Raw genomic sequence first — 21,879 nt, 5'->3', positions numbered from 1 at the left:
GTCGTCCAAGCTTACCTTTTCATGTAAAATGTGTAAGCTTCGATTTGTACTCGAAACTGATGATGAAGATGGTTGTCTCTCAGTAAATGCATGTGCTGTGGCTGCTACAATTTCTATTGGATGCGGCCATTCGCAACTACAGCAATTTTCTTCAGCAGTAAATTTACCCATCATTTCTCAAAAAACTTACAGAGACAGTCACAAATTGCTTTCTGAAAACTGGGAACAACTTGCGCAGCAATCCATGAACCAAGCAGCTGAAGAAGAAAGAAATATTGCAACAGCGGAAGGAAACGTGACTAAGGATGGTACACCAGTCATCGATGTATTAGTAGATGGCGTTTATAGCAAAAAATCGTATAAAAAAAACTATTCGGCTTTATCTGGTGCTGCTGCAATCATAGGAAGAAAAAAAGGAAAAATTTTATACATGGGTGTTCGCAACAAATATTGCTACCACTGCGATCGTGCTGAAAAAAGAAAATCAACAATCCCTAAACATTTTTGTTGCAAAAATAATACCGGTCCTTCTACAGGAATGGAAAGTGAGATAATAGTAGAAGGTTTCAGACAATCTTTATCCACACATGGGCTTATATATGGAAGAATGATCTCCGACGGTGACTCGAGCACCTATTCTAAAATTCTACAAGCAAGGCCTTACAAAGATGTAACAGTAGAGAAGATTGAATGTAAAAACCATTTACTTCGGAATTTTTGCAACAAAATGCAATTATTACCAGTGATCGGAGTAGGTAGATTGAAATGAGGTCAACGATCTGAAACGTACATAATAATATGGACATTCCCCCGAAATCACGGACTTTGTTAATGTTTTAAACCGAAATTTAAATTAGTAGCTGTATAATTTAAAAAAATAAGTAGTAAATAAATAACTAGGTAGTTATTTACATAGGTATGCTAATTTCGTGTTTGATATTTAACAATAATTCAAAGGCCACCGCGCAGACCTGCCGTAATTTCGTATTTGTTATTTAACAATAATTCAAAGGCCACCGCGCAGACCTGCCGCCGGCATCCTATTATCTATTCTAGGAAATTATCTTTTGTTCTAAATAATGGAATTATGGCCCGCTCCCCCTCCCGCTCCGCTCTCCACTGATTTGCCGTGTGTCCTGCGCCGCCGCCGTGTGCGAGCGAGATATTGCAACACTCGACACTCGTTTACTTCGGTTCGTAGAGTGCGCATCTTTGTTACTGTGTTGTGAAATCGTTTTTTGACTCGGGCTTGTATACTGGACTTATGGAATCTGCTTAAACGACGACTTGGCTTTGATATATGGACTTGGATACTTACATCACTCTTGGATTGGAATTTTATATCACCACTGCTGGTAAGCACAATTTTTTCTTATTTTTGGATGCAAATATTTTAAGCATTCTATTCGAGTGCTTATGCAACAGCATAAGCACTAGAATAGAATGATTAGTAGAATGCTTTATACCATAAGTTCTTAAATTCAAAAATCTTTAGTGGAGTATGAAAACTATGTGGATTTTTTCTTGGAAACTAATTATTTTACTGTTAGTTTTGATTAATTTTCTCCCAATATTTTATTGAAACTTGTGTTTTGGTACTACAATTTGGATCACTTAATCAAATTAAAGTAAAAAAACATTTACTATACAATATGTTCAGCCATACAAGAATATGGAGATATCAGATTTAACTAATTTAATCGTAACCATACCTCGCTTGTGTTCTTGTGTTGAGCGTACAACATTCTCAAGTTTACACATGTTTAACAAATACATACATAAATCTTATCTACGCATAGTATACAACGCACACGCATAAATGAAATAGGGCTGCCTGTGTAGCTTACCGCTGATAACGAGAATTGTGTACAATGTGTTTTTGCAAAGTTTCAATAGATGGCATTGATTTGTACAGCCATGTATTGTATTATATTTGTACTAAAATATCGTGCGCTTGAACGCACACGATATATTAGTTAAATTTCAATGTTTAGATTTATTGTTAACATTCAAGCACGAAACGACCATAGTAAGAAATATGTCGTTTTTAATTTAAAATGCATGATTTGTTTAAGATTTCTTTCATTAAAAAAATAATCAATCCTATGTTAAATTAGTTTTATTACTCGAAAGTGGACACATACCTAGCAAAAAAAATAGGTATCCTATAGTAAATACACAATAGAATTTGAAAACATTACAAATTTGATTGCATTGATCCGATAATGAATGAAAAAACATTACAAGCTTATTATATTTTTTCCTTTTTTGTGTAAATAACCATACAATGCACTATAAATACCCATTATAGTACAGTATTACCGTAAATATATGTAACTTGTAACAAACTAAAATTGTATTTTTTTTAAACAAATCTAAGTCATCTGCGGGAGTGAAGTAGCTTGTTTAGGTGCGAAGTGGCCGTTAAGTACGTAGTACTATTAAGTATTCTGAACCGTCGTAAGCAAACCAATAGGTACCTCTTTTTCAATCAAATCACAATACATAAAACAATAGAAACACTAAGTATTTAGCAGTCTTGTAAAATTAATGTCATCATTTTTTTTTCTTTTAGGTGAGATACGAGGCTTCAACTTTTCAACAGCGTAGACATGGCAAACGTCAAGGCTGAAACTGTAGAAAAATGGATAGCTGGTCATCCTGAACTACTTTACGACCATGCTAGTGGTACAATATATTGTACAAAGTGTGAGAGTCATTTAAAAACTATAAACAAAGGCAACGTTAGAAGACATATCGAAGACGCAGTACACCAAGGAAGGCTTAAAAGGCCGCAAGAGGAGTTTTATTTTGACATTATAAAATTTTTGATTTTGTGCAATATTCCTTGGTCACAGATGAAAAATTCTTCCTTTCAAGAATTCTTCAGGAAATATATGTGCGGTACCTGTTGTTGTGCTTGTACTAATCGTAAACTGCCCGATGAATCACAGTTACGTAAAGTTTATTTGGACAAGTTGTTTAAGGAAAAAATCACAACTATTCAACAAAGTAATAAAAACGAAAAGCTGTGGATATCACTAGATGAAACGACCGACTTTTTAGGTCGATATATAGTAAATTTTTTAATAAAACCATTGCATCCTAGCAATGTGAGCAAGCCTTATTTAATAGCCTGTAAAATTTATTAGCGTGGAAAAACGAGACACAATAGAATTTCTATTGTGTCTCGGTCATCGGTGACCGTATGGGGCTTGATGAATTAATGGGCAAACAATTACGCAATTTGTGCTAGAGTGCTTAGAAAATTTTTGGGAAGATTCATTTGAAATCAAAATGGACAATGTTCTTATGCTTTGTACTGATAGCGTAGCATACATGCTGTCTGCAGGGCGAAATCTAAAAAATTTTTTACCTAACATGAAACATGTGACATGTTTGGCGCATTCTCTGCATCGTGTATCTGAGCAAATTAGGTTAGAATATAATGATGTGGATATTTTAATTGCTAATGTCAAAAAAGTATTTTTAAAAGCCCCAGCAAGAGTTAAAATTTTAAAAGAAAAATATCCCGATTTGCCGTTACCTCCCCAACCAATAATTACAAGATGGGGCACTTGGTTGGAGGCGGCGGCTTACTTTGCTCAGCACTTTGACAAAATTAAAGTTGTTATATCCTGTTTAAGCAGTTCTGATGCTGTGTCCATTAGAAATTCAAAAAATATTTTAGAAAAGGAAAATTTAAGACATGATTTAAAGTATATAAAAGATACTTACACAATAATACAATGTTCTTTGAAAGAATTACAAAAACATAATTTATCTTTGGCCGATTGTCTTTTAGCCTTTGACCAGGTTAGAGCTGCTATAAATGAGTGCGATTCCCAAATAATTAAAAATAAAATAGAGTCTGTCATGGAACGAAACCCAGATTTACATACAATAATAGAATATAGCGAAAGCATTGAGAAAAATGAGGCTAGTAACTTAATATCTTTTTTTAAATTTGCTCCCTTGACGTCTTCTGATGTGGAACGATCATTTTCAACATATAAATGGTTGTTAGATGTAAAAAGGAATAGAATGAAAATAGAAAATATAGAAAAGCTAATGGTGATTTACTTTAATTCTGTAGAAAATTATGAGGACGTTGAAACAGTGACGGAAGATGATTAAAATGTAAATATAAAAACTGTATTGTATATTCAAAATAAACGTCGTTGATTTTAATCTATATTGTTTTTAATTTACCCTTACTGTCAAGGAATAATATAAAAACCTGTATATATTACGACTAGTAGCGGTGATAACTACTTTTAACGCTACAAAGACTTAAGACTATCAGACTACCTGTGACAGGCTGCATCTATTTTAATCCAGCTAAAACTAGATCTATCTGAGCTTCGGATTTTAATGTACGGCAGTATTGAAAAGTTACAAATTAAATATTATAGTAAGCAAAAAAATTTACTTATCTACCTAACTTTCGATTGAACACAAAAAAATTAATATATAATTCTATTTATTGTATTTTATTTACAGCATAACGAAAATCTATTTTAATTAAGTTGATTTCATCCATTATTTATTCAGATTATGGTAAATTACCAATATAAACCATCTTTGATTGAGTCCGGAAATACCGGAATGACTTTCCGGAATAATGGCTTATCCACGTTATCCTTTCTATGATCATTTATGATGCAAGTAGCAAAAATCTACCTACTCCGATCACTGATTATTACAGACTGACGCAAAACATCTAGTAAAGCACAGAAAACTTTTGACAGCAAAACGGATAATGATGATGAGATCAACAATTATAAAATCGATTAAAAACAACAAATCCCATCCCTGTCCGCAAGAAGAAAATTTGTTTGATGATATTTCGCAAGCCCATAATCATGCCTTTGGTAACCACGTGAAATGTAAAACATATTTCTGTGATAAAACGGGAATCGTAGAACAAGACGAGATGATAAAAGAATTTAATTTAAGTACTTTGTGGCAAAAAATATGCCTCTTAATACAAGGCATTGCTTGCCATGCACGAAGTCTTCTTCACGATGTTGACAGCAACATCAATATGTCTATAAATAATAACACCTTATGTACCAATTTCCTGAAATAAATGATTCTGATTCTGATTATGCAAGACTGCAAATGGTATGTACTGCCTGCTTTTATAATATCTATGAATGCTTTACAATATTGTTATCTGGCCTGGTGGTAAGTTCTTGTAGGACGTCTTATACTATGGGTGATAAGTACAGGGTGCAATTAAACCTTCCTGCCAATTTTTTACCAGGGCTTAGGTATCATAAGGAGAGTCCAGTTAACCAAAATAATTTGGGTTATTATTTTTTAATGACTTTTATCCCATTTAAAATTGTAGCAGAACGGTCCCTCGCGGCGCGGGGGAATAAGCAGGAGTGACGCGGGGGCAGGGCAGGGCGGGGCGACGTCACGCGCGGGCGATGCGTCGCGTCGTGTCCATTAATTGTGGTGTTTTTTAGGATAACTTTCGGAAAGTATTTCTCCACATTTTAGTACTTAGTGATTATAAAAGAAAAAATACGTATATTTTTAGTTTTAACAAGGATCAATATATCAAAATTTGACAGGAAGGTTTAATTGCACCCTGTATATTTAATTTTCTTTCTTAAAACTAATGTCAAGTGGATTCACATTGAAGACTTTGGCAGACATTTTTATAAGACAAACAATGACACACCATTTCTCGAAGTCTCTCTCGTAAACAAACTTGATGTTATCCCAACAGCGTCCATTAGACGGAACATGAATCACAAGGGTAAAGTTTCAAAATAAAAAATTGGTGATATATAAGCACAACTTGAGTATATTGATCAGGCGTCTCAGAGGTTTTACATAAATATAATAATTCTCAATAATTAATCAATAGTATGTTAAGTACAATTTGTGTGGCATACAAATGTTTTATTAATAAAACTATTTCATAAAAATCATGCCTTTTGATTTGTTTACCACTTAGAGCCTTTGTAAGTCTTCATAACTAAACTGATTATGGTTTATAATAAATAAAGGTGTTATGTTGACGTTTTCATTGGTTTTCAATAAATTTACATAGATTAACCAAATTTTTAACATTATTTATGAAGTAATAAATCTTATCTAAGTATTAGTACTAATACTTTGTTCAATAAATTATAAGCAAAAAACTTTTTGAAAAAAAGCTTTTATTTGCTTTTACTTACTTTAAAAAGAAGAAAATAAATTTCCCCTTAAACATTCTAACTATTAAGTTATAACCTCAATATATTATAAAATTTGCATGATAATAAAAGCTTGTCGCGTGATTTGTTAATAATAAACTAGTGAGTGCCAACTTAACTGAGTAAACTGTTATTATATTTTTTATTTTATTAAAGTAGGTAATTAAATGTTGACAGATTGTTAAGTCTCGCGACAAGCTTTTATAATAATGCAAATTGTATAATATATTGAGGTTATAACTTAATAGTTAGAATATTTAAGGGGAAATTTATTTTCTTCTTTTTAAAGTAAGTAAAAGCAAATAAAAGCTTTTTTTCAAAAAGTTTTTTGCTTATAATTTATTTTTTGTTTTTTTTTAGTTAAATCTCTGACTAGATTTCTTAGTCTGCTTAATTGTACTTTGTTTTGTTTCAAGACTTTGTTAAAATCTGATTAACTTAATTTAGGTCTTTCAAAAATCGTACATAATTTTACGACTAAAAAATTAAATATCACTTAACGAAAATTAAGTGGTTTTGACTTGACATAACAAGACACGACGCGACGCGACACGACTCGTCACGACACGACACGACACGTCACGTCACGTCATGTTACGATACGACACGACACGATACGACACGACATGACACGACACGACACGGCACGACAGGACACGACATAACTTTTCAATTTACTCTCAATAAGCCTTTTTGTTTGATACCCATATTGCAGAAGTGTATTAAAATTAACTATATCCTCCTACGAGTACCTCGAATGAGACGCCACATTGGATGTAGAATGACATAACACTCGTTTCCAAGTTACTCTCAATGAGCCCTTTCATTTGATACCCATATTGCAGAAGTGCATTAAAAATAACTATACCTCTATCTTGGATGAGCCGCCATATTGGATGTAGTATGACATGACATTCGTTTTCGACTTACTCTCAAAAAGCCCTTTCATTTAATATCCATATTGTAAAACTGCATAGAAAATAACTATTTCGTCATCTTGGATGGTCGTCCATATTGGATTTAGAGTGATGTCACATACGATATCATGTATTGTCATCCAAACTAAACGTGCCTGCAAAATTTCAGCTCGATCGGTTAAATATATCTACTTCAAAATTGAGTTCCAAGATTTCACCCGAACATACATACTTACATACATACAGAGCAAGTTAAATAAAAGCTTTTAAAAAGTATAAGCTTAAATTGCTGAGTTCATTTGATTCTTTATTATTTTCAAACGCTCATTAGTCCTTTTAAACTATTTGCTAGATAGCAGCATTGTCCGCTTACCTCTTCAATTGTCGAAAACTGACTTCCTTTACAAAAATCAATATCCATTTTGGAATAGCTGCGCCAGCTTTTAAAATTACCTGCCAAACAAGCGTAGTACATTTTTTTCCGGTACAGTCAGTTAAAGTCGAGCTAACTATTAAATTCGAATCATTGTTTTGGGCAACAAGCCTCATTTCCTTTCAAGTCGGTGTCGTTTGATTTAAATTTTAGGCATCAGTTTACTAAAGCATTATTCAGGAAAACATACAAAAAAAAGTAGAAATTTGTAGTGCCGGGAACTAAAATAACATAACAAGATGTGGATTTTTTTTACTTTTTTTAAAAGCTTTGTATTTTTGAGATACATGATTTGAGATACATTACTTGGGTTTTTTTAAATTTTACTGATAACTATTGTAACTTGGCCTATCACGGGTTTACGGCTTGACGTCGATTTATGGGACATCCTGTATAATGGCTATTAACTCATCTAATTTTTAAACATTTAAAGATAACTTTCTTGATAAACTTTTTAAAATTAAGTGAATCGGAAAAAATATCAATTTCACGCCAATTTGGCAACGTTACCAATAATATCCATTTATTATTATCGTTAAGAGGTAAGGAAGGTAAAATGGAACGAGAACACCGAGTTTTCACACACTCAAATTTTTTCACTGGAAGACAAAGACACGTTAATTAAATTATTACTACAACATAAAGAAACCATACTGAATAAAAAAACAGATGGGGCCACAAATGAAGCGAAGTAGCACAAATAGTGCATGGATAAGCATTAAAAAATTCTTTAATTCAAATTCAAACACATACAGGTATGAGTTATAATTAAAATCTCAAATTATAAAAAAATATAAAAAAAATTATATTGAGTTAACTTCTATCAAAAAATAATCTATTATTTGATAGAAGTTAACTCAATATAATATAATTACCATTCTAACCTAAAAATCCATATAAATAATAAAACTGAAATGTTTAAATTTCTGTTTCTCTTAGAAACAAGGAATCATTGATGAAAATGTGGGAGAAGTTAAAGTGACAGCTAAAAATTAGAGATGTTCCAATCATGACTTTGGCCGGCTAGCCGACTAGCCGGTTGCAAAGAAGCCGACTAATCGGCCGACTAGTCGGCCGAACGATCATCTTTTCAGATGTTTTCGTAACGCTTTGTTTACTGCTGATTCGCGGGTAAGTCGCATACGCCACCTGCGAACGTGTCGGATCGTTTTTTGGCTATCATATAAAGCGGTAAAGCTATAGCTTTTTTTTTAAATCCAGTTTGTGGCTGTCTATGGGCTTTTCGCCCATATCCTTTTTTTGCTATCTTTTTTATAGGTTTTCGCACCAAGGGTAATTTTAATATAATAGTGGATTAAGTATATAATGATTTAGATTTGGCTACCAATTGTTTAGGAATTCGTCTCACCAAATAAAATTCTCTGCATAAAGATTCATTATATAGCGCAAAATTAGATATTGCTCTCTTCTGTATCAACTGGAATGCACCCGGAGCGGTAATTGAATACCTAAATAGAAATCACGAGAATTCCATTCAATTGATATGAAGTTTCTTCACTCATCGAACATTAACGCCAGAAGAGCATGAATTTCCTGAAGATTATGTTTTAGCTAGTGATCATTATTTTGTAGTCGATTCTAGAAGCTTTATTCAAGCCTAACTTGAGGCTTTATATTTCATAGTTCCAAGGATGAGTTGGAAACTTTACACCAATGAGTACTTCACCTCTGAGACATATTCGATTAAAACTTGCGAGAAAAATATACTACGCATAAACAAAATATCTGATTATAACAAGATACGATACGCAACGTGTCTTGATGATGGATGCGTATTTCCCAAATTTCCAAGAATATTTCATGTACTTAGGATTGTGCTTGCAGTCGCCTCGCCTCCGGGCATGCGAGCCCATTCATGATGTATAGAAAAATTATCGCGAACTTTAAGAGTGCCTCTCCAACCTTTGTAAACCACTGTCATTGGAGAGAAGACGATCCACTTATTCAGGCTGGTAAACCTATATATCAAAATTTAAATAGATTCAGCACTGTTTCTTCGAATATAGAAGATAAGAATAGCATAGTATGGCATAGTGTTGATGAATTGATTTTGGGAGTCAAATGCGCTTACAAAATGAATTGAGAAATTGAATTAGCTTGTACCAGTTTATGAAAGGAAGTTGTTGACCTGTATAAAAACGCGCAAAAGAGGAAGTGAAATATAAACTTTCTTACATAGAGCACGCATTGATGTCACCACACGGCTTTATGTGAGCCGTGACGATTCGAGAAAAACAGGAATCTCATCGACATTATCTCAAGAAGAGAAAATCAAATCTCTCTTTGTTAATTCAGATATATGAAACATTGAAGACGACAACAGTGCACTATGGCTCCTCGCCCAAAGTCATGTCCAACGGTCACTGTGGAATATATGTGTAGTCAATTAACGTCTTGATGAGATATTAAGACGTGAAATATTCATTCGTTCTATGTCCATCGCTCTTGATTCAGAGGTGTAAATACAGTTGTTTCGACCTAAGATCAGATGTCTATTATATCTAGCATACGTAAAATTATTAAATGATCAAATGCGCTTCTCCATTACATTATCACTCATGCATAGAAATTCAACCATATATGATTATTTAATGGCAACACGCAGCCATCTAGTGAATGAATGGTTAGATAGCGAAGATTAAGATTCAACGGACCTAGTGACTGTCATATAATACGCATAATAGCTGACGTTTCAGCAGTTTTAGATTTCAATTTGCATTCTACTTTGAATCTTGAATACATTAGGCGACTTGCAGCCACTAGATGGTTTGACGTGTATCCTTATGAAAGATCTGTAATGAGAGCTCAACTCCATGACATAACTCCTGAGCCAACCGCTCTTAAACTGATAAATGAAAAATCTTTTGCTGACAATCTAAGACAAATCATCTCCTGTGATACCGTATTCTCCATTTGCATGGCGAGGGATATAGCAAAAGGCTTCTCTTGGAATGCTACTTTGTGATCTGTATCGCGCGGCTCACATTCTCACGTCCTTTCTCGCGGCGCTCTATTTTGGTCCTGTAACTTGGCGTAAAAAAAAAGGTATAGCTTAACCGCGGCAGTTAAGATTTAATAAATGTCATAGATATTTCTTTACAAGTAAGTTATTTCAGAAACAATTCACTTATTTTGAAAATAGTTACGGTTTTCCTTAAATGTAATATCAATAATAGTAAAATAATATAAAATCGGATAGTAGGCGCTTTTTGCCGACTAGTCGCCGACTACGAAAGTGGGCGGATAGTCGGCTTTACCGACTAGTTGGCACATCTCTACTAAAAATATTATGCTCAATAAAAAACAATACAACTCAAACAGGGGTGGCCCACTAATTTAAAAAATTGACCTGTACTGGAACATATTTGTGCTATACTTGGGCGAGGGTGCACATGAGTGTTGGACAAGAACAGACACTCGATAAAATCATTAGCACCCAAAATGAGCATAAATTAGAACCTGCAGCGGAAATACTAAAAGTGCAAGCAATTCGTTGCCTCACTATTACAAGGTTCTCTGTAACAATTTTAGTACTTATTGAGATAAGAGTGCTTCAAGGTTCTATGTGTCACTAGCCACACTACAAAATATCAATTTTCCATAGTCCTATGTTGTATTTTTAGTACGCAAAGAAATAACGAAGTTCCAAGTTAAACATAGAACCATCCAATTATGATTTTATTGTCACGGACCTATATGACATATAGTGCCATCTAGCGTCAAACCAGCGAAACTGATCGAGGGAACACAGACAACATAAATCCCCTACTCAATACTAGATGGCGTTAGGTGTATGTGCGCAGTACCTGCGCGTACTTTCTAGAAAAGTCCAACACTTGTTTACGCTAATCATTCAGGAAAGGAATGTTCTCGAATATTCTGAGATTCGATCCGGCCCATATAAATAGTCGCAGGCAGACAGGTCGGTAATTCAGATACGTCTAAGCGATCTTCGAGGCGACTTCGAAGTGAAAACAAGTGATCAATAGTGAGTGAACCAGTGAACCTACGACTCGGCTACGACCTAGGACAGTGATAGTGCTTAGTGTTTCTGGACTTAGTGCTTTGTGTGATTTAGTGTTTGTTAGTCTTCAAGAAAGTCAGCAGGTCTTTCTCTCCGAATCCCTAAGCCCTAGCACGTAACATTATAATTTTTTACGAAAACACAGTTCTGTATTACACATAGGACTTTGCTTAGAGAAAAAACACCAACGTATCTATGACCAAAGTTCTGTGTCAGATGTCAATGTCAAAGTCATCTCAATTTCACGGTTAATGTGACGGGTTTATTGTGTCATTCTAACGGTTATCCTTTTAATTTTGTGTAAACTTGATGAGCGCAGGGTACAATTATGGACTGTTCGAGTGATGACACAGTGACACTTCTTGTTCAAGTTCTATGAGTTCCGCAGATTCTGAGGAAGATAGGAAATAAGTTCATTTCAATTTCATACCAAACAGATAAAAAAAATCAATTGATAATTTTCAACGCTGATGAAGGAAATGTTGTATGTGAAGCACAACCTAAAAAACGGTCACGTAAGCGACGGAGAAATTAGCAAGAATGGGAGGTTAATGAACGAAAAGATGCAAGAAATAAGGGTTTAGAATAAGTGTCTAGTCGCAAGAAGCTGATGCCGGCAAAGAAGATAATAAAAAACAAGGATTGTCTACATAAATATGTGTTTAAATGTAGCCAAAACATTACTGATGATGAAAGGTTATCAATTTTTACTAATTATGATTAACTATTTGTTTTGTTGAATAATACAAATTGTTTACAACCTGACAGAAAACGCAAAGGAAAGAATGATGAAAATTCAAAGAATCATCAGCTATAAGTTTTTTTTTTCACTTTGAACTGAAGATAAAAAGTATGTAAGAATTTTTTCTGTGATACTTTGGTGATTAGCCAGAAACCGATATATAATATTCAGAAAACAAAGAATAATATCTCAAATACTCCTGTACCCAGTAACCAAGGGGAACATACAAAAAGAAAGAAGGCTTGTTAAGGAATTCATAATTAATTTCCCCGGGATCCATCACATTATTGCAGGAAAGACTCTTCTAGAGAGTATTTAGAACGCTTTTCGACCATCAAAAAATTTATTCTCTGTATGGATTGAAGAAGCTTCCAGATAAGCTTACAAAAACCTAAAAGAGACAGATGTGATTTATGTGAGGAGGTTGATGTAAAGTTTAAAGAAGCCGTCAGGAATGTAATGAAGTACGACATAGAGGACTTCATTACCGCTTGTTACAATCAAAACGCAACCATCCTTGAGGGCTTTAAGGGAGAGGAGAGGAAGGTAGAGGTAGTCCGCTAGTACAGTGCTCTCGTCGCCATTGATTTGGGCATACAAGACGGCACTGTAGGGAAGACGTATCGTTTCGTGTAAATATGAGGCCGATAAATCGTGATAAATATCCATTTTTATCCTATTTCACTGTTCTGTCGAGCTAGCATACGCCAACGTGATATCTCACTCTACACGTTTTCTCGACGTTTGATGGCTTTTCTCTTCATCTCTATTGACCCTAACATGACTTTTTTTTTCTCGCGTCTGTCGTCAAAATTAGAGATACTTAGTTTTGTTTTTTTTTTATCCGTGCTATTTTTGTCTACGAACCTTTTTTTTTTATGAAATAAGGGGGCAAACGAGCAAACGGGTCACCTGATGGAAAGCAACTTCCGTCGCCCATGGACACTCGCAGCATCAGAAGAGCTGCAGGTGCGTTGCCGGCCTTTGAAGAAGGAATAGGGTAATAGAGGAGGGTAGTGATGGGAAGGGAAGGGAATAGGGGATAACTTAAACGTTGGTGAAAACAAAACTTGCGTTAAGTTCCCCTTATAATTATTGGCTTAAAGGACACCTAAATTTTGGATGTTGTTGGTGAAAACTAGCATTAATGACTCAAATTTTCAAGGACCAAAAGAAGAAAAAAAGGTGACCTCATGAGTCATGGATTTTGTTACTAAAAATCTCATTCCTAGATACTGCATGCCATTTTACGAATCATTGTAATAAGACTAGGTATTTTTTTAGAAATATAATTATTATTTAATTGATAGGGACACTTAAAATGTGTTTTAGTGAAGTTAAAAGATAATTTTGTGATTCTATGTTTATTTTTTGGTAACTTTGATTTTAAACATTGGTTTAACCACTTAAATAACTATTAATAATATAAAAATTGGTTAAAACCTGTGCCTGGTGACTCAACAATAGCTCAATGTACTTATTGTAAACGGGAGTTTTCGGCTAAAATCAGTGATATCAACAGCATCTCATCAAAAAAGGTAAACCCATCGTTGGACACATCTCAGCAAAATTAATTTAGCAGCGAGTAAACCAAACGAGTGAAAATGAGGTATCTTTGTCTCTTTTTATTGCAGTACATTGTTCAACCTCCACTGTAGACCATTTAGGATGTTTATATGCGAATGCATTTCAAGGATCTGAATTCTGAAGCGGCTTAAAATCTTAAAATTCATCGTACTATATGTACAGCTGTCATCCAAATGGTATAGGAAACTCACTTTAAAACAGAGTTGATTAACGATATAGGAGATAAGCCCTACAGCTTCAGACACTTCAGTGAAAAAAAAAAATTGGGAGAGGTGATAAAATACTTCAGTCGCACTCAAAATGACGTTATTTCTACAATTCTAGGACTCAGTGAATTAGAAAATTCTGACGCTGAAAGAATCGTTACATATTTGGTTGTATTAATAAAAGATTCTGGATTGCAAATAAAAAAATTAATTGGTATAGGCACTGATCTAACGCTTTTGTGATGACCGGGATCAATACAAGTGTGTACAAAATTTTAAAGGAAAAAGATGATTTAAAGCATTTTATATTAGTAAGATGTGTGTATCCATACAGCTCGCCGTATCACATGCTTCTGTAGATAATATACCACGTCTTAGTTGAGTTTTGGATTCGAGAAACCCATAGTTATGGTACTGGTTCAAAATATCATCGAAAAGGCAATCGGGTATGAATCTCTGAACTCAGGGGCAAAATTAAAAACCATAAAAAAATTAAAAACTTGCGACACACGATTCCTTTCTATTGAACCTGCGATTACTCGAATATTAAGTCAATGGAGAAAATTAACATTACATTTCAAAAAGCTCGTTTATTTAATATTTCTTACAAAGCTGAGATGCTGTATCAAATGTTTAAAGCTTCGCAAAATGAACTCTGCCTTCAACTTTTGAGATGTGTTCTAGATGAACCTCATGAGTCAGCACTTAAAATATTTGAACAGAAATCGACAGACTCTACATTACCATTTAATACCCTGCAAAATCTTATAAAGAAACTATGTCTCAAGGTTATAATATCACAGGCTTGTCTTAATTTTAATTCCCTTTTTGTCTCAAGACACCTTTTACCGAATCTATATATACCTAGGTTACATTTTTAAGACTAAACTACAAGAAGCTGATCTCCTAAATCTAATGATGTTAAGAATGGTATTAAAGAAAAATGTGTTAATTTTGTCATTAAGTTAATTTCACAACTGCAGCAAAGATTGCCTGAAAACTTGAAATGCCTAGATGTGCCTAGAGTTCTTGCCTTTCTGTTTCAAGAATACTAAAGTCAACAAGATCTTTGCAAGAAAACTAAACCTAACTTGACTGGGGTAGTATGTGAGGCGTGATACTTTTCGTAAAGTGTACCACAAAAATGTAAAAGGTTATTTCGAGGCTTATTACCTTTAGGTGACGTTAAAAACACAAACTTATGAACTGCTAATGCTTACCCTATTACAAACACAGATACTCACGTAGTTTGAGCGAGACGACCTGCCTCGCCGCTGAGACACCTTTATCCGTCCGCGAGCTTCTCTGAAACTGCGCGTTCTGTTGGTTGGCAAAATCTTCTTCTGTGATGTATTTGGCGTCCAGTAACGCTTTAAGCAAATCCTCCTCAATCGTCGGCACTCCTGGATTTCTACAAAGAACGAAAAAAAATTAAAACAAACAATTATCATATTTTGTTCAAATTGGTACAGTCCACAAAATATAAAATATAATTCGAAGATCTCTGTGGCTCAATTGGTTGAGTGTGTAGCAGCTCAAGCCGGGGGTCGCGGGTTCGGATCCCGCCGACGGAACAAAGTTTTCAACGTTCCCGGGTCTGGATGTGTATTAAATGTGTATGAATATAATAAAAATCTTAAATACATGTATAAGTAAAATAGTATTAAATATATTTCCTTTGTCTGGTACCTGTAACACAAGTCCTTCAGGTACTTAGCACGGGGCCAGACTGACTCGGTGTGAAGTGTCCATACTCCATAGATATTATTATTATTTATTATCATGCTTTTTTTGGACGTCACTTTCCTGGCCACTGTAATGTATTGGTTAATGTCATGGAGGGAACAGAAAATATTTATCATTGCTAACACATCTTCTTCAAAACCACAAAAAATAAAGGACTTTAGCGGAACAGAAAAGAAAAGTGGGACCAAATCCATTTCATACTATCTTAACAATGAGATGGGAGATAAAATATCAGTGTGTAGATTTTTCTTTTATTCACTACTTCCGGAACTTACGTCGAGCTCGAAATACCGTAAACCAAATTATAGAGTCTGTGGATATCTATACTATTGTTGACTCCTCTCGTTGCGATCTCGACAATTGCATTCCGACCAACCTTTTAAACAATAACCTTAAATTATTTGTCAGAATATACGGAGCGTCAAGTGCCTTTAGGATTAGACATTTTTTCGGATTGATACAAAATATAGAGTCACCAGAAGTGGCATTAACTGCTTTCGGGTCCTACAGACATTGGGGACATCCTTATTTAGATTATCTTACAGGTTTGAATAATAATTTAGAGACTCAATTTAATTTAGAAAAGGAAAATGATTTAGAATATGCGGATGCCTTAGCAAGTGATCTAGCATACATTGTATTGAAGGATAGATTTAATGATACAAAACAATGGTATGTTCATAAAGAAGAGATGGATTCAGAACATCCTTTATTCGATCATATCAGGGACAACACATGGCCAACGCCTAAACAAATTGAAGATTTGGAGACAAATGGCACCTTCTTCCCTTTAAAAGAAGTGTTTTGATGTGCCCGACATGATTGATCCTTCAATAATATATTCTCACAAAAGTCATTCTATGGACAGGTCAGCAGTAATTAATCATGTCAAAAAACACCCCAATCATCCAATTCCCTCAAAGAATGTTTTGAAGACTCTGCTTGAAAGAAAGGAGACTAACTGGGCCGAATTTTTAAAAGGAATTGATGAGAGGGGACTAAGTTTAGAGAGTTTTGTAATAGAGTTAAATAAAAGGGAAAGAGCGGGAAATTAAAATCTTTGGACGATTTTTTTCATTAATGTCATGGGAATTAGGTGAATATTTTGTGGTTATGGAATTTTAATAAGACATTTTGTTCCATTATTCAAAGGATTGACTATGGCCGACGATCTCAATATGTATAAGTGATAAAGAAATTAATGGATAACAATTTTACAACAGAATTATGGAAGAATGCACAGTGAAAATTTTTTTGCTTTATATTTAACTTTCTGTATTTTGTTTTGTTTGTGTAATTTTACGACACGGAAGTGTGCACAGTAAAATACCTTTTTCCCTTTATTTCACCTTCTGTCTTTTGTTAAATGAAATAGACTATAAGCTTAGTCAGTTGTTGCGACCACAACTGACTACTTGTGTATTTTGTAGTTTTTGTCGCCCGCTCTTAAAACATGTTCAGTATGATGCATGGAATACGTGGATTTCGGCTCTGGTTACTACCAATTAATACCTTGTATGAATATTTCAAGCGTCTAACGGTTGCCAGTATCAATATCGAGCAAAAATTAACAAAAAAATCACGTTAGTTGTATGGGAGCCTCCTTTCGGAAAAGAAAAACGAAGAACATTTCAACACCGGTCTACTGCCTGCAGACTGTGAGCCGATTCATGATGTTGAGGATTTGCCTATAGCTCAGTTAATTGAAAAAAATAATTTGAATTTTAACCTCAAACATGTACGGGCTGAAATGTGTGTTCGCGGCGATGGCGTGCCTTCTGTTGTCCCTGAAATGGAAGCTAAGATACATACTTATGGTGATAGTGCGCCTCCCGTTGACTCTGAAATGTAATTTGAAATATGTAATGTAACTAAGTACTCAACTGATGAAAATGCAAGCGCAACATCAACAAATGCAAATGATTCGACTTACGTACCAGATCAGTCTACAATAATTTATATTAATGATGTTTCACAAACAGGCCAAAAATCTGTAATTAATAACGATTGTCCGCCTGTAGACGTCAGATTAATTCCGGTTCCACCGTCGAAGAAGTCAGGTAAAAGAATAACAAAGAAATATTTTTGCCCATTTTGCAAAAAACTTCAAAACAAATTCGCAAGACATCTCGAACTTATTCACTCCACAGTGTTTTAGAAATCCCCAAAATCGGACATGACTAAGTTAATGCAATGAGTCGATGGCGTCTTAAATTTCAAATGCAAGAGTAGAACTCTCGTGTGCGTATTTTACTTCGTTTTTGAGAAAATCAATTTTTAAATTAGTCTTTTTTTGACCTCTGAAAACGAAATTATTTTATTTAAATTACGAGGGTTTGTAAACTTACTACCCAGTTGATTAGATTGATCATTAAGAGACACAAATTTTGTACATTATTTCATTCCTACAATTCAAGTAGTTCCTGAGATTTTAATGTTTTTAAATATTTAGACTTTATTTTTTTCTGCTTTCCTATAAGATTTCCGCACCTTCTGTCCAAACTGAAAAATACTTTGGTATAGTCTTTACACTACAATATTCTTATTTTCTGTGAATCGCGTCTCACACCAGAGATTTACGATTTTTTAATTTTTATTCGCGCCTTAAAAATTTTAATCCATCATCCATCACTCATTGCATTACCTTAGTCATGTCCGATTTTGGGGATTTCTAAAACACAGAAATTCAAAAGTTTATAAAATTGCCGAAAGGGAATTCAGAAAAAATAAAAATCATAGAAACGGTTTCACAAACAGGCCAAAAATCTGAAATTAATAACGATTGTCCGCCTATAGACGTCAGATTAATTCCGGTTTCACCGTCGAAGAAGTCAGGTAAAAGAATAACAAAGAAATATTTTTGCCCATTTTGCAAAAAATTTCAAAACAAATTCGCAAGACATCTCGAACTTATTCACTCCTCCGAAGCAGAAATTCAAGTTTCTAAAATCGCCGAAAGGAAATTCAGAAAGAATAAAAATCAAAGAAACGATACGTAAAACGGAAATTACATTCCCAATACTCAACCTGAATATAACACAGGAATACTCATTACATGCAGACAGCAAAGGAATACTCAAAATTCTGCAGAAGACTGCTGCTGTAAAAACTGTAAAGGTTTCTTTTCAAAAAGAACGATAAGGCTACATTCCAGCAATTGCTTGTAACAAGAATACACAAAAGGTTTTAAACAAAACATGATGGTTATGGGCAGAAAACTGACAGGTTACATACATCCTTGAGCTAATATAACTCTTCGGCGGAAAGTATTTCCAGTGTTACGGGATGACCCAATAACAAGACTTATAAAATATGATGAATTGATAATTCTCTTCGGTAATAAATTGTGTGACAAGTACACTTTGGACCACCAACATGACATGATAAGAAGTAATCTTAGAGTATTGGGCTGCTTTTTAACTGCTATAAGGGAACGAGAGAAAGATATTGCAGATCTATCTTCAGTTTTTCAACCGAAATATTTTGACACGGTATTATCACGGTATTATACGGGAAAGTATAAAATCATGTGCAAGCTACAACCCGGACATAGGAAAGTTCGAAGAACCATCAGTAGCAACTACATTAGGAACATTGATTAAAAAATGCCTCAAAATTTATACGTCTGAGTGTATCAAAAAGGAGTTAAATCATGTGAAGAGGCTTGAAGAAGAATACTGGCGTAAAGATAGATTAGTAGACGAATTATTCATCATCAACACTGGAGATGATAGTGAATCAGAGACAACAGACTCACAAACCGATTCTGAATCTGATTTAGATTATATGAGTGGAGTTGAAGAGTTAGGTTAGGTTAGATTTTAAAAATGTGCCAATAAACGTTGAAAATTATTGAAACATTTGGTTTTATTTTTAAAAGTTCCATACAATTATTATATAATTATAGGGTGTCTCAGTAAGAGTGCACTTTTTAACGTAGGTACCGGTCGGTCTGATCATTTGGCGAAGTTTCCGAGCGGTTTCAGCGTAACTTTCCCTAGTTTTGTAATGAGTTTTCACAATCATAACGCATTTTTCTTTTGAAAAGCGTTCCATTTTTAATATTCAGAATAAGAGCTGCCACCAAGTTACCAAAAAAATATATCCAAATTTAAAAGTGCATTCTTACTGAGACAGCCTTTATTTAACCCGATCTTATTGAAGATCATAAATAATTAAAAAAATATTATTTATATAAAATTAACTACATATTAGAATTTTTTGTTAGCTGTACTTGTTGCGGGTGACGTCACGTGGGTGTTAATTAGACAAGGTTCCAGCGCATTAGCAACTTGCGGGGATTATACTTACACTTTTTCCACTATATTCATTAATTACTACAAATTTAACTTAAACACGACCGGTTTCAATAAAAATCATCATCAGGTGTACTTAACGTCGGTAGTTTTAAATAAATAAATATAATCAAAACAAATATTAGGGTTGTCAGCATCGTGGTATTTTTTTTACAATTTGGTAGAAATTTACAAATTATTCATACACAGTAATTACACCGACCTATGGAAAAAATACTTGATAAACTGTACTGTCAGTTCACTGACCTGTCAGCTGTCTGTTTTTTGAAATGCAGATCGAACTGAGCTCCATCTAACTCGATGCAGAGTTATTCATGCCCACAGAAAACAAAAATAATTACGGCAGACATTCCTATTCTTCTAACACTTTTTCTACTGCACTGTTTCACCCTTTTCTTAATGTCGTAAACGTATGAAAAGTTCATACACATTTCGTGGCACATTCATCGGCACTCGGCAGGCAGGTGAGCTCCGCGCCCCTCGCCTGCGCCATTTATGAATGAATTGATTCAACTGTACGCAATTCATTATACATACGTACGTACTTATAAATCAATGGCTGTACGCACCTTCCGTGTGACTATTACAAAGTTACATTTTATGAACTTCTACTAACATTTGTTGAATTCATACAGTTAACAACGTTTAATGTTTTATCCCGACTAAAAAAATTACAATATCACTTTTTTCAAATGTACCTAGACATAACAGTTAAACTAAACAGCAAAATGATAATTTTTTATTTATTTATTTATATTTAGTATACAGACAGGTTACAGTCATTACATGGTAATACAAACATAATCCTAAGTTCTAGGCTAGACAGCAACCCAAAAATAGTATACATAACATAGTTATCATAAGGTTGCTACTAAAATTAAACTAATATTAACAAGAAAACTGATACCTTAAACCCACTACGAAACAATTGAGTATACAGTATACACTAACTGACTTTAAATATTTAGCTAAACTTATTATATTATTAAATAAGGTTAAAATAAAAGCTAAATAAACAATATGAACTTAGGTTAAGAAAAAAGAAAAGGATGTGTAAAATCATTATTGTCTGAGTTATCAACATTGTAGGTGGAAACAAGAGATGGCAAATACTTGGCTTTCATAATATTGTTGATCATTTTCTTATAATGTGAAAATTGACGAAAAATGTCTACGCTCCAACTACCCACTACTAAGTCATTATAAGTACGACACATTCTAACTAGTGGATTGTAATAGGACGTATTGTTTTTGAATACTTGTATAGAGAACATTTTCGGTTTACGCGTTCTATAGCGGGTATTAATAGATATTTGTGATAGAAGATTAGGAGCATCAATAGAAGAATGGAGTATTTTATGTAGGTAAAGAAGATCGTACCTCTCACGACGAGCACTTAATGGTAACACGCTGAATTTGCACAGTTGAATGGCATAGTCTTTTACCATACGACCAAGATTAAGTTTTCGTGCCAGGTATCTCAAACACATCTTCTGTACCCTCTCAATGCTCTCGATGTGTGTTTTGTAAAAGGGGGACCAAACTGGACAGCAGTATTCCACTACGCTTCTAACTAAGCTGAAAAATAATGCAAGCACACTATTTGGTTTTCTGAAGTCTTTTGTGGAGCGTATGACAAACCCTAACATTTTATGACCCTGTCCACCGGAGG

At 34.2% G+C, this 21,879-nt stretch overlaps 1 protein-coding gene across 3 annotated transcripts in view; it reads right to left on the bottom strand.

Moving 5' to 3' along the window:
* LOC121736089 (tRNA pseudouridine synthase A) overlaps positions 1-21,879 on the bottom strand; it is a 126,547-nt gene that overhangs the window by 41,161 nt on the left and 63,507 nt on the right. For all 3 annotated transcript variants that reach the window (XM_042127154.1, XM_042127150.1, XM_042127153.1), the window contains one exon: positions 15,390-15,556. In XM_042127154.1, coding sequence (XP_041983088.1) covers positions 15,390-15,556 — 167 coding nt within the window. The remainder of the gene's footprint in view (positions 1-15,389; positions 15,557-21,879) is intronic.

The sequence above is a fragment of the Aricia agestis genome, chromosome 18, assembly GCF_905147365.1.
Source record: "Aricia agestis chromosome 18, ilAriAges1.1, whole genome shotgun sequence".
NCBI lineage: Eukaryota > Metazoa > Arthropoda > Insecta > Lepidoptera > Lycaenidae > Aricia > Aricia agestis.
Note: the sequence above shows the minus strand (reverse complement) of the source record. Positions and strands in the feature narration are given on the sequence as shown.